The 12,518-nt window shown below is 41.5% G+C and overlaps 1 protein-coding gene across 1 annotated transcript; it reads right to left on the bottom strand.

The window, feature by feature from the left end:
• Positions 1 to 256: 256 nt before the first annotated feature.
• Positions 257 to 12,301, bottom strand: preb (prolactin regulatory element binding). Its single transcript, XM_041794367.1, has 10 exons — positions 12,270 to 12,301; positions 9,870 to 10,058; positions 9,347 to 9,545; positions 7,755 to 8,008; positions 5,904 to 5,984; positions 5,662 to 5,786; positions 4,927 to 5,100; positions 4,620 to 4,692; positions 4,365 to 4,515; positions 257 to 929 (listed from the first exon to the last, which is right to left on the bottom strand). Exons 2-10 carry the CDS (start codon positions 10,002 to 10,004, stop codon positions 835 to 837), a joined length of 1,287 nt encoding a protein of 428 aa, XP_041650301.1. The 5' UTR covers positions 10,005 to 10,058; positions 12,270 to 12,301; the 3' UTR covers positions 257 to 834.
• Positions 12,302 to 12,518: the final 217 nt, after the last annotated feature.

The raw sequence follows: 12,518 nt of genomic DNA, 5'->3' as shown, positions 1-12,518 counted from the left end.
GTAAAACCATATTGATGCTTGTTTGATACTACAACAACAAAACAGAGAAGTGGCTAAATTTGTTTTTTTTTCAGTTGATGGATTTACCAGGGGAGCTCCTGCCCTCTGTCTAAATAGCACAAAAACATCAGCAATCTGTGGACTCAACTGTATGATGGCATGTAGAAACATTTAAAAGACGCAAAAACTTATTAAACGCTGAAAAAAAGAAATGCCAAAACATTTTACATGGAAAACAACACAGACAAGTTGCCAATGTGTTTATGCAATTTAGTCATAGTTTGGGATTTCAGCGTTAAATATCTGACTGGAGATTTGATTTTATTTTAAGCATTGGTATGTTCGATACTGCTGGTCATTAAAAGAACAGATTGTACAGTATTAAAACGTGGCGTTGATAAAACATTGAAGACTTCCTCTGCTGCCCTCTGGTGGATAAAACAAAAACATCCAGAGAAGCAGAAACTCAGCGTGTTTGTGTAAACAAAAATCAGACACAGGATGGACGTGTCAATCATTTCTATATTCATACATAGTTCATTAAATATGAGGATAAAAAGCCCGCCCCCTTTAAACATTCAAACTTTGAGCCCTTCAGCAGGTTGACGCTGATTCTTCTGTCATAAAACGCCAGTCCGTCCTCCTTTACTGGTTCCACTGGGATCAGCAGAGGGGGGAACAGCGACCCTGAGTACACCAGAGGAGGGGGCGGGGTCTGTGCTGCAGGTAGATCCTCACAGGACGCCATGCTGCTGCGTTATTGACAATGATGTAAGCAGCATGGCGGTGCGTTCAGGCTCCGCCCACTCTCACTGTGATCGCTCCTGCGTGGTTTTAGATGAATCCTGGGAAGAGGTGCTGCAGGAGGAGGACCACCACCACCACCATGACACCACAGAAGAAGAGAACCAGCCAGACAGGAAACGACCCTACAGGGAAGAAGATGAAGAATACTGGGATTGGAAACATGAAGTGGATCAACAAGAACGTCCAAGGAAACAGTGTTGGCATCTTCAACAAAGAAACAGTACCTCGGACATCAGGGAGAACACCACCTGATCAAAAACACCACCAAGTAAGTTTACAGGAGATGGACTAAGTGCTGCTTTTCAACGTAGTCTTAGGTCTAGTCCACACGTAAGCAGGAACATTTACAAACCAAGGTTTTCCTGCAATGTTTGAGGAGTTTAGTTAAACTCCGTCAAGGTTGAAAATTTTTAGGAACTTCCTGTCCCCTGTCCTGATGTCCTTTGTTTTTGTGTGTTTATCACTCTTGAATTTCAGGCTGACATGATGGGTACAGTGGGCAAGAGGTGTGGTACACTGGACTGGTCGCCAGTCAATCGCAGAGCTGTCATAGAGACAGACAATCAGGCACACTCACACCTACGGGCATTTTAGAGTCACCAGTTAACCTAATAAGCATGCCTTCAGTGGGTATCTCGCCCAATGACAGCTGGGATAGGCTCCAGCCCCCCGCAACCACGAATGGGACAAGCGGTACAGAAAATGGATGGATGGATGGATGGATGACTGGTACGGTACTCTTTTAGTGTGTTTTCAAGGTAAAAGCCCCATTAGTTTGGTTTTTTTATGTGAGGCTACCCGTGTTTTCATACGATGATTTTATTCTGAAATATATCCAGTGCAGTTCTTCAGTTGTTGCAGTATCAAAAGTTGATTCGTTATTTTCTGCATCTGTGCTAAATTTTCCTTTCGTTTCTTTATATATACTGTGTACATGCTGTTATGTCACGGTTTGAGGGAATTTGTTTGGAGTTAGTGTCTTGGAGTGGTGGGAGTTGTTGGTAGGCGGAGAGGAGCAGGGTCATGACTGACGTCACACAGTGGGGGGCGTGGTGGCTCTGACTGATCAGCCTTATGAGGGACACCTGTGAAGGTGGAAAAGAGGCTGGAAGGAAAATGGACGCCAACATGGAGGACGCTAAAGAAAACCTCAACTAAAGGAAAAACCAAACGGATTCAGGACACTTGGGTTTATGGGTTTTTTTGCTTCGACGACACGGCACCGGATGAGGGGAGCACCACCAACAAACAACTATCGGAGCGAGCTGGCAGCAGCAAACTGGTATTGTAGCCGACTGAGAGTGAGCTAGTCGCGGCATGCTCGGCGTCTCAGCGGTAAGTCATCCACACACAAACCCCACAGACAGGGAGAGGTTTTACACACACACACTGAGGGACACACAGGCAACAAGTTCACGTCAACTACTTCACGTAGGGTGGGGCACTAGGTTACGGGCTCCCTAGCCCTAGAGTTAGGTGAATCGTAGCGGGTAGCAGCGTAACAATACAGTCATGGACAAAAATATTGGCACCCCTGGATTTTTTCCAGAAAATACACCATTTCTCCCAGAAATTTAAAAATGTTTTTGGTATACATGTTTATTTCCTTTATGTGCATTGGAACAACACAAAAAAGCAGAAGAGAAAAGCCAAACTTGACATAATTTTACACAAAACTGAAAAATGGGCTACACAAAATGACTGTCCCCCTTTTAACACTGTGGGTAAATCATTTTATTTCAAGCATGTGATGCTCATTTAAACTCACCTGTGGCAGTAACAGGTACTGGCTATCTAGAAATCACACCTGAAGCCAGTTAGAATGTCTAAAAGTTGACTCAGCCTTTGTGTTGTGTGCCTGTGTGTGTCACACCAAGCATGGAGAAGAGAAAGAGGAGCCAAGAATTGTCTGAGGACTTAAGGAGCAAAATTGTGGAAAAATATGAACAATCTCAAGATTACAAGACCATCTCCAGAGATCTTGAGATTCCTTTGTCCACTGTGTGTAATATAATCAAGAAGTTTATAACCATAGAACTGTGGCTGATCTCCCTGGACGTGGATGGAAAAGAAAAATAGACAAAAGAATGCAACGCAGGATAGTTGGAATGGTGGATGAACATCCTCAGTCAACTTCCACACAAATTCAGTCTGTCCTGCAGACTCAGGGTGCAAAAGTGTCAGCTTGGACCATACGTGGTCATCTGAATGAGATGAAGCGCTATGGCAGGAGACCGAGGACAACCCCGCTGCTGACAAAGAGACATAAAAAAGCCAGACTGGAGTTTGCAAAAATGTTCCAGAGTAAGCCTCAATCCTTCTGGGAAAACATTTTGTGGACAGATGAGACTAAGGTCATGGAAAAGCACGTCATTCTACTGTTTACAGAAAACAGAATGAGGCCTACAAAGAAAAGAACACAGTACCTACAGTCAAACATGGTGGAGATTCAAAGATGTTTTGGGGTTGTTTTGCTGCCTCTGGCACTGGGTGCCTTGACTGTGTGCAAGGAATCATGAAATCTGGAGACTATCAAAAAATTTGGGGCCGCAATGTAGGGCCTAGTGTGAGAAAGCTGGGTCTGGGTCAGAGGTCATGGGTGTTCCAGCAGGACAATGACCCAAACATACCTCAAAAAGCACCAAGAAATGGTTGGAGACAAAGCGCTGGAGAGTTCTGAGGTGGCCAGCAATGAGTCCAGATCTAAATCCCATTGAACACCTATGGAGAGATCTCAAAACTGCTGTTGCAAGAAGGCACCCTTCAAATCTGAGAGACCTGGAGCAGTTTGCAAAACAAGAGTGGTCCAAAATTCCAGTTGAGAGGTGTAAGAAGCTTGTTGATGGTTATAGGAAGTGATTGGTTTCAGTCATTTTTTTCCGAGGGTGTGCATCCAAATATTAAGTTGAGTCTGCCAATAATTTTCTCTGGCCCATTTTTTGAGTTTTGTGTAATATTATGTCAATTTTGGCTTTTTTTTCCTACTTTGTTGTGTTGTTCCAGTGCACATGAAGGAAATAAACATGTGTATACCAAAAACATTTTTAATTGCAACAATTTCTGGGAGAAATTGTGTATTTTCTGGAAAAATTCCAGGGGTGCCAATACTTTCGTCCATGACTGTATGTCTACATAAATTGAGCTGTGTGAAGTGTTAGAAATGGTAAAGTTTTTGTTAGAAGAAATATATGTTGAGTATAGTGTGGAGAGAACCAAAACTGTTAAAAATGAACTTTTATGATTCGTAGAATCATCAAAAGAGGTACGATGTATCACGGCAAAATTCATTTTGACTTTTGGACCTGAGTACATTTCAGAGCCTGTGCTTTTTTTTTTATTTTTACTTGAATGAAGTAGTTGAGCCTGTACTTCTACCTTTACCAGAGTTTTACTTTAACCTCAGTACAGAATGTGAGGACTTTGCCACCCCTGTCTGTTTTAGGTTTCCTAAAGTTTAGAGTAAAAAAGTGAAAAGATTTAAGGTGATGATGAATATGCTGGATACTTGAATAATCATGACAATAATAAAAATACTGTGATGATGATGACAGACTCACTTCTGTTGGCCACAGTATGAACCTGACAGCGGCTGTCCACCGCCACACTCAACATGGCCGCCTCGTTGTTCCCTCTGATGTGTTTGTGTTCAGGTAGGAAGGTCAGATCAGTGACCACGATCCCGTGAGACTCCTGGACGTAATACAGCCGCTTCACGGAGAAAAACAAGCAAAATCACAGTTGGACATACATGCTGTTGTCAGCAGAGGCCACAACTGATTGGTTCATTTATAAAGGTAAGGTGTACAGCTCACCTGTAAGGAGAAGGAGATGTAGATGGCCACAGATCCTGTTACAGTTCCCAGACCAAGGAATGTTCCAGAATCACTGTGAGGAAAACACACCAATTAATGTCTTTATTATTTTCCTTCACAGAATGTGGGAGAAAAGCTGATAAAAGTGACCTTCCTGGCTCATGCTCTGAGCAATCCTAGAATTCTTTGCGAGTGTTTTGCGAGTGAAAATCCTGGCACGTAGAGAGGTCAGAGACTTCAACAGATCCAGCTTATCTTAGAGTCTCTAAATATCACATATTATGTATCTTATGAACCAATCAGGTACCTGACAGCCAGGGTGGAGATGACCTCAGAGCCACAGGGCGCTGTCAGCATGGGTAGGAAGCTCCGCCCATCCCACTTAGTGATGAAACATGGCGGAGGTTTTCTGTCCCGTTTGTGAGGGATCTGAACGGTGTAGAGCCTTAGAGCGTCTTTCTGATCCTCCACCTTCCCAAACCTGAAACACAAGTTTGATATTTTTCAGACAGTTCATTACAGGATAAAGATCTGATTCATTCATTCAGATACCAAGTGGTAATTCTTAATGAGGTGTGCGGACACACAACTTTACAAGTTACATAACATTAGCTCTTTGCCTTTAATGATGTAATCCTTAAAGTTTATAAAACATTATATCCTTGCCCATAAAGATGATGTCATCCCTTTAAGTTTGTAAAACGTTCCATCCTTGCCTGTAATGATGATGTCACCTTATTAGTGATAAAATATTCTATCCTTGCCCACAAAGATGATGTCAACCTTTAAAGTTTATAAAACATTCCATCCTTGCCTGTAAAGATGATGTCATCCTTTAAAGTTTATAAAACATTCCATCCTTGCCTGTAAAGATGATGTCATCCTTTAAAGTTTATAAAACATTCTATCCTCGCCACATGCATACAGGCCAGTCCAGCCCCCGTTGTCATTCCAGTCTAACCAGATTAACCGTAACATTATAAACCTCTGATAAAGGTTGCCAACCCTGCCGTCTTGAACTTCATCATTTGTGTTTGTTTACCTGCAGGCCATGTATCGATACGTCTTCTCTGCGATGTGCGGCAGTGTTTCATACCATTTCAGACTCATGGCTAACTGGTTTCCACTCCAAACACTGCAGACAAAGTCCCGCCCCACCGTCACCAGCTGGTTCAAGAAAACACAGCATAATGATCATTAGTAATCAATCCTTTTATAATGTATTCATTGTTACTAATCAATCTACAATCATCATGTGTAGTCTACATTTGAGAAGAGTATCACCTTGTTCCCTGGACTCATATCCAGGTCTTCAATTTCTCCTTCATGAGCTTTAAAGTCAAACTTCTTCTTCAAAGACGGGAACTGTAGAAGAGTCCGGAACAGGTTCAGGTCAGTATGAGAGCATACATGCATGTAAAAAGGCTGGTTAATTATTTATTTATGTTTCAGTTTTTTTGTTAGAGACATATATTCCATGCTGTGAAAAAGTATTGTTCCCTTGCTGATTTTTTATTTTTCTGCATATTTCTCACACTTATATACTTGTGATCATCAATCTAATTTGAATATTAGACAAAGACAACCTGAGTAAAAACCAAAGTCAGTCTTTCAATGATGATTTCATTCATTAAGGGGAGAAAAGACATCTAAACCTACCGTGTCCTATGTGACAAAGTAATTGCCTCCCTTGTTTAAATCATGAATTAACTGTGATTAACCACATTTTTTATAAAGTTGAGTTCAGTTTGACTATTCACACCCAGGCCTGGTTACTGCCAGACCTGCTGAATCCAGAAATCACTTAAATAGAAGCTGTCTGACAAAGTGAAGTAGACTAAAAGATCTCAGAAAGCAACACATCATGGAGCCATCTAAAGAAATTCAAGAACAGATGAGAAATAAAGTCACTGACATCTATCAGTCTGGAATGGGTTACAAAGACATTTCAAAGGCCTTGGGACTCCAGCCAAGCACAGCGAGAGCCATTATCCACAAATAGAGAAAACTGTGAACAGTGGAGCACTCTCTCCGGAGTGGCTGACCTACCAAAATGGCTCCAAAAGTGCATGGACAACTTGTCCAGGAGGTCACAAAATAACCCAGAACAATATCTAAAGAACTGCAGGCCTCACTGGTCTCAGTTAAAGTCAGAGTTCATGACTCAACTATAAGAAAGACACTGGGCAAAAATGGTATCATGGGAGAGTTTCAGGGCCAAAACCACTGCTGACAAAAAAGAACACAAAGGCTTGTCTCACATTTGCTAAGAAACATCCTGATGATCCCCAAGACTTATGGAGAAATGTTCTGGGGACTGACCAGACAAATGTCGGACTCTCTGGAAGGTGTGCGTTTCGTTACATCTGGAGTAAAAATAACACAGCTTTTCATCAACAGATGAAATACCTACAGCCAAACGTGGTGGTGGTGGTGTGATGGTCTGGACCAGGACCTGGACCACTTGCTGTGCTTGATGGAACCATGAGTTACCCAAGCACACTTGGTTTAAAGAGCAGGACAATGATCACAAACACACAAGCAAGTCCTCCTCTGAATGAACTAAAAACATACCTAAATGCAGGTTTTGGAATGGTCTAGTCAAATTCTGGACTTAAATCAGATTGAAAACCCTCCAGTGTGGCTGAATAAAAAAACAATCCTGCCAAGAAGAATGGGCAAAAATCCTCCTCGACAATTAATTCAAATGCTTGCTTGCAGTTGCTGCTGCCAAGTATGGAACAATCAGTTCTTAGGTTTAGGAGGCAACACTTTTTCACATAAGGCCAGGTAGGTTTGGATGGTCCACTCAATTAGAACTCAACAAAGTAATTTTATTTTGCACAATCTCATAGAAAACCAGCAGGTCAAGTCTGCAGAAGATGAGTAAAGCCTTAGCACGTACAGTCTGGTATTTTCAGATGTTTTTATAATCTACTATCTCATAAAAAGAACTCTGTTCAGAGTAAGGTGCAAGTGAAACCAGAAACTGTCTCCTCCTTTCTTGGCGTGGACTGTGGTAGAGGTGTGAATCTTTCTTTTGATTTCATGAATAATCATCAGCATCACCATGACTGGAACAAATTAAAGTTTACTAATGAAATAAAGTAAAAAGGAATAAATGTCTGTTGTTACCTCCCAGACTCGGATGTGTCCATCGGTGCCTCCTGTCAGCAGCAGGCTCAGGTCCGGACTGAAGCGGACCACCTTCTGCAGCGGGTCCTGAGGGTTCAGGTCAGACTCGACTTCAGCCAGAGTGCTCACAGTGATCTGAACCGTCTCATCCTTTGTGTCTGAGCTGTCTCCTGCTGCCGCTGCTCCGTCTGCTCCTCCTTTATCTCCTTTACCTCCTCGTCTACGGGCGTTTCCTTTCTGCACACTGTTACCACCTACACAGACAACAAAGTTTGAATACACATTACAAAGAGAGGACACAAATATGACAATCATGAGCATCAGAAACAGAGGATACAAAGATTGACGGTTCATAAATGCACATTAAAGAGACAGATAACGGATTAAAAAGATGTTTGCTTCAGAAACTGAGGGGTTTAACTGAAACAGGCTAATGCTGCACAGCTAACCGGCTCTAAAGTGGCTCGTCCTCAAGAGCTGAGTCCACCCGAGTTTTACTTTACATTGGACTTTGAGCAGAAAGTTGGTACTAGCTGGGGTGTAGAGGACCTTGTGGTTAGTTTGGTAAAGGTACTAAAAAAAAACAAAAACAAAAACAAAAACAACAACAACAACAACAAAAACAAGTTTTATGAACTTTTGTGTAGGGATGGCCGGATGAAGCTTTCTTGAACTGGTTCACTATTGACGAAGCTTCCTGTGAAGCTTCATTTGCTCTACTAAGCCATCTAGTGGACAAAAGTATATAACATGTAACCTTTTTACATAGGGAGTATTAGTTTGATTTGTGCTTGTGTTATGTGGTAGACATTTATTTCACAAGGTGCGCCAAATCTTGAACCACTTCCTGAACCAGTCACATGGTACGACCAGCAGGCAAGGCTTCAGACGTCATCACAAACGTCGTCAAAACGGGCTTCAATACATGCTTTGCAAACTACCACCTGGATTACTCGGCAAGTGCGGCAAGTCCCGTCACTACTTTGTAAGAGCATGTTGATAATTCATTTTGAAAAAAAACAAAAAAAAAAAAAACAAGTATTTTTCAGTTTTAAATGTTTTTGGTGTTTTGCAATTGTTGCTGTAAATAGAATTTCATGTACAGTACTGTACACACGACAACCAGGGGGTTGTGGCAACCCTCCTACCCGCCCTAACAGTACCCAAGGGTACGTTTAAGCGCCACATCTACCCATGACTCCGCCCCAAAGCTGTGGCTTTTGTTTTGTTTTCATAAGATTATTTTCCCATGCCCTTGGTAATGTACAAAGACATCCAAAGCATGACCTGGGTTGTGTCAATCCTCCTTCCCGCCCAATGGGGCCCTCAGGTGGGCGTACTCGCCATTACACGCCTTACTTCTGCCTCAAATTTCGGCCCAAACATGCCTAAAACTTCTGCACAGTACTGTATGTGTATAAAACTGTGAAAAATGACCATTACAGATTTTAAAATGTATAGTCCTGGACCTAGTTTCTAAAGAAATTTGTATTTTTTTTATGTAATTTAAAATTCTCATGTTCAAAATCTCTGACAGCAGGATTTCATGAGAATGACCCGAGCATGTTCAACAAAGCAGCAGAGAGTCTCACCGTCTTTAGCTGCAGCTTTGCTGTCTTTTTTCTGTGAGCCATGTTTGAACTTCATCAAGCAGCACGTCCCGTCCTGACCTGCAGCAATTGTCCCATCACCCAGCGCCAGGTTCATGGTGGCCCGAGTGTCCGTGTCATGAGAGTGAAGCAGGGTGGCCGAGTACGAGTGCTCTCCGACTAGCTGCAGCTCCAGGAAGTGCTGAGACACAAACATATTCAAACATGACAGAGCTGTCACAGTGCCAGAGTTTTAAACTTTGATATGTTTCCAGTTTTAATTAAACCACATTAATAACATATGTGAAACCATGGCAACAAAAACAGTGATAGGTACCCAATGTTAGGATCTTTTTGTGTAATGATCAAAAAATTCCAGGCAAACTCCTGCACATGAGCTAAATTACAAAAAAAAAAAAAAATGCAAAAGAAACCTGCCAATTTTGTCCTGACCTGCAGAGTGCTGAGCCTTCAGGGCCCCCATAGTATTCTTTTAAATCATCCTTAAATCATTGCAAGTCCTTACCACAGCATTTTTGATACCGGTCTTCGAGGCGCCCCCTCCTCCTGCTGTGATCACCAGGCCAGTTTTAGGGTCCACTTTCACCGAGTACAGAGGGAAGGGGGCTCGGTACAAATCTGGGACCCTCCTCTTCCCCATCGTTGACGTTCAGGTCACTCACTCTTCTTCATAAATCACCTGTTCTTTGCACACCTGAAAAACAACAGAGAGTGCTTTGTTTAAAAACATAGCAAAGATTTATCCCTACTGCACAGCTCCACACTGACATAACTTTCAATGGTACCAGCCCCTGAGAGGTTATTAGGAGGAAAAATCCATCAGGGTATCTTTAAATCCCTGCAGCTACCAAAGCAACCCCAAATCAAGTCAGACTGAAACAGTTCCATCGAGAGTGACTGAATGTTTGATGTGTTTTACAGACATCCACCTACAAAATAAGTGACTACGTAAAAATTCACCCCCTTCAAGTCAGTATTTAGTAGAGTCACCTTTGGCTGCAATCACAGCATTGAGTCTGTGTGGATGGGTCTCAATCAGGCTCACACATCTGGATGCTGCTATTTCACTCCATTATTCTTTGCTGAACTGCCCAAGTATAGTAAGAATAGTCCTTTTCAAGTCCAGCCACAAATTTGCTATTGGACTGAAGTCTGGGCTTTGACTGGAACACTCCAGAACATTCACTTTGATGTCTTGAAACTAGGGCTGGGCAGTTAATCAAAAATTAGATTAAATCGCAATTATAGCCTGCTGCAATTTTCAAATTGCAGAAGTTGCAATATTTCTATGACCTGAAATTTGTGCCAAATACCAGCTTTAGACTTTTTTTTGCAGCAGAGATGTTATGCATGAAATATTATGCAATCAACCAGGTGCCATTTTTCAGAATAGTCTACAAAAAAATCCTATCTCCTTAATTTTTATACTCTTTTCTAATTAAATATAAGAATGACAAAAACCCTCCAATGCAATAATTCATATCCAATTTGCAATGCGAGTCAAAATCATCAGAATTAGACACTTTTAAAGAACTCTTCAGCCCTTGTTAAGGAATAAAGTTAAGGAATAATCGCACATCGAATCGTAATTGCAATATTGGGGGAAAAATCGCATTTAGATTATTTTCCAAAATTGTTCAGCCCTACTTGAAACCATTTCTTTGTAGCTTTGACTGGATGCTCTGGCTCAATTTCTTGCTGGAAAATAAATCTTCTCCTAAGCTGTAGTTCCCTGACAGACTTAATAAGATTGTCCTCCAGGATTTTCCTATATTTTGCCATATTCATTTTACCCTCTACCTTTACAAGCCTTCCAGGGCTGGCTGCTGAGAAGCATCCCCACAGAATGATACTGCCACCACTACACTTCACAGTGGGTATGGTGTGTTTGTGGTGGTTTGCATGGCCAAAAAGGTCCACTTTGGTCTCAGACCAAAGAACTTTCTTCCTCTTGACCACGTGCCTTTTGGTGAACTCCAGTCTGGATTGAATCTGAGTTTTCTTCAACAGTGGCTTCTTCTTTGCCACTCTCCCATAAAGCTCTGACTGGTGAAGAACCCGACCAACAGTTGTTGTCTGCAGAGTCTCTCCCATCTCAGCTGCTGAAGCTTCGAACTCCTTCAGAGTAGTCATAGGTGTCTTGGTGGCCTCTCTCACTAGTCTCCTTCTTGCACAGTCAGTTTGTGAGAACAGCCTTCACTGCACTACCATGATCCCCATTTCACTAATTGCGAGACTACTGGAACAAATTGGCTAGGCCTCTGTTGAATTAGGTCAGTCACTTTAAAGGTTGTGAATATTTATGCAGTCACTTATTTTACATGACAAATTTTCATTTAATTGACATTTCTTTGTAGAAATCTGTTTTCACTTTGACATTAAAGAGGGAAGAGAATTATATTGACCATGATAAATTAATAAAATCAATAAAAGGGTAAAACCTCCAAGGGGGTGAATATTTTTATAGACACTGCATGTAGTAGTAGAAAAGCACTGGAGTTAAAGTGCAGTATAATATAACATACCTATGTAGGTGTGTAAAGTTACACAGCTAAATCTGACTATTCTGGATCATTCTGCTGCCTGTCAGTCTCCGTGTTTTTATAATAATGGCAGTAACTGGATAATGTTTTCCATTATAAAGGCAGTAACTGTTATATATGTTGTATATTACATAAATATACCTCAGGAGATAACTGTGCAGCTAACAGGTCAACAGGAAGAGCTCTGGATTCTTACAGACTGCGACTATGTTAAATAAAGTTTATTTAAGAGCAGAAACATTCAAAATCCTCACTGTTAGAGCTCCAGCTGATGTGTCAACAATCGTATTAAATTCATTAGCACTGTTAGCATGGTTAGCATGCTGCTAGCTCCTCTGTTGTTTAAATGTAAACTTTCCTACCTGTTCACCAGTTCAGCTCCGTGTTCCGCTCTGTCGGTCAGTTTTTTAACCCCTCGATGAAGTAATGCTGTAGGTTTGGTGAATCGAAAATATACTGCAATCTAGTACAAAAACATCTCAAATAAGCTTGTGAAATAAATATTATGTAGATATTTTTAACTACATCCACACTAACACGAGAAATATTCTCTTTTCTAACCCTCATAACTAAAACAGGCTTTAAAACAAGAATGAAAACTTCTTTCAAGC

Source organism: Cheilinus undulatus, linkage group 8 (genome assembly GCF_018320785.1).
Source record: "Cheilinus undulatus linkage group 8, ASM1832078v1, whole genome shotgun sequence".
Taxonomy (NCBI): domain Eukaryota; kingdom Metazoa; phylum Chordata; class Actinopteri; order Labriformes; family Labridae; genus Cheilinus; species Cheilinus undulatus.
This window is presented reverse-complemented; position numbering and strand designations above follow the sequence as displayed.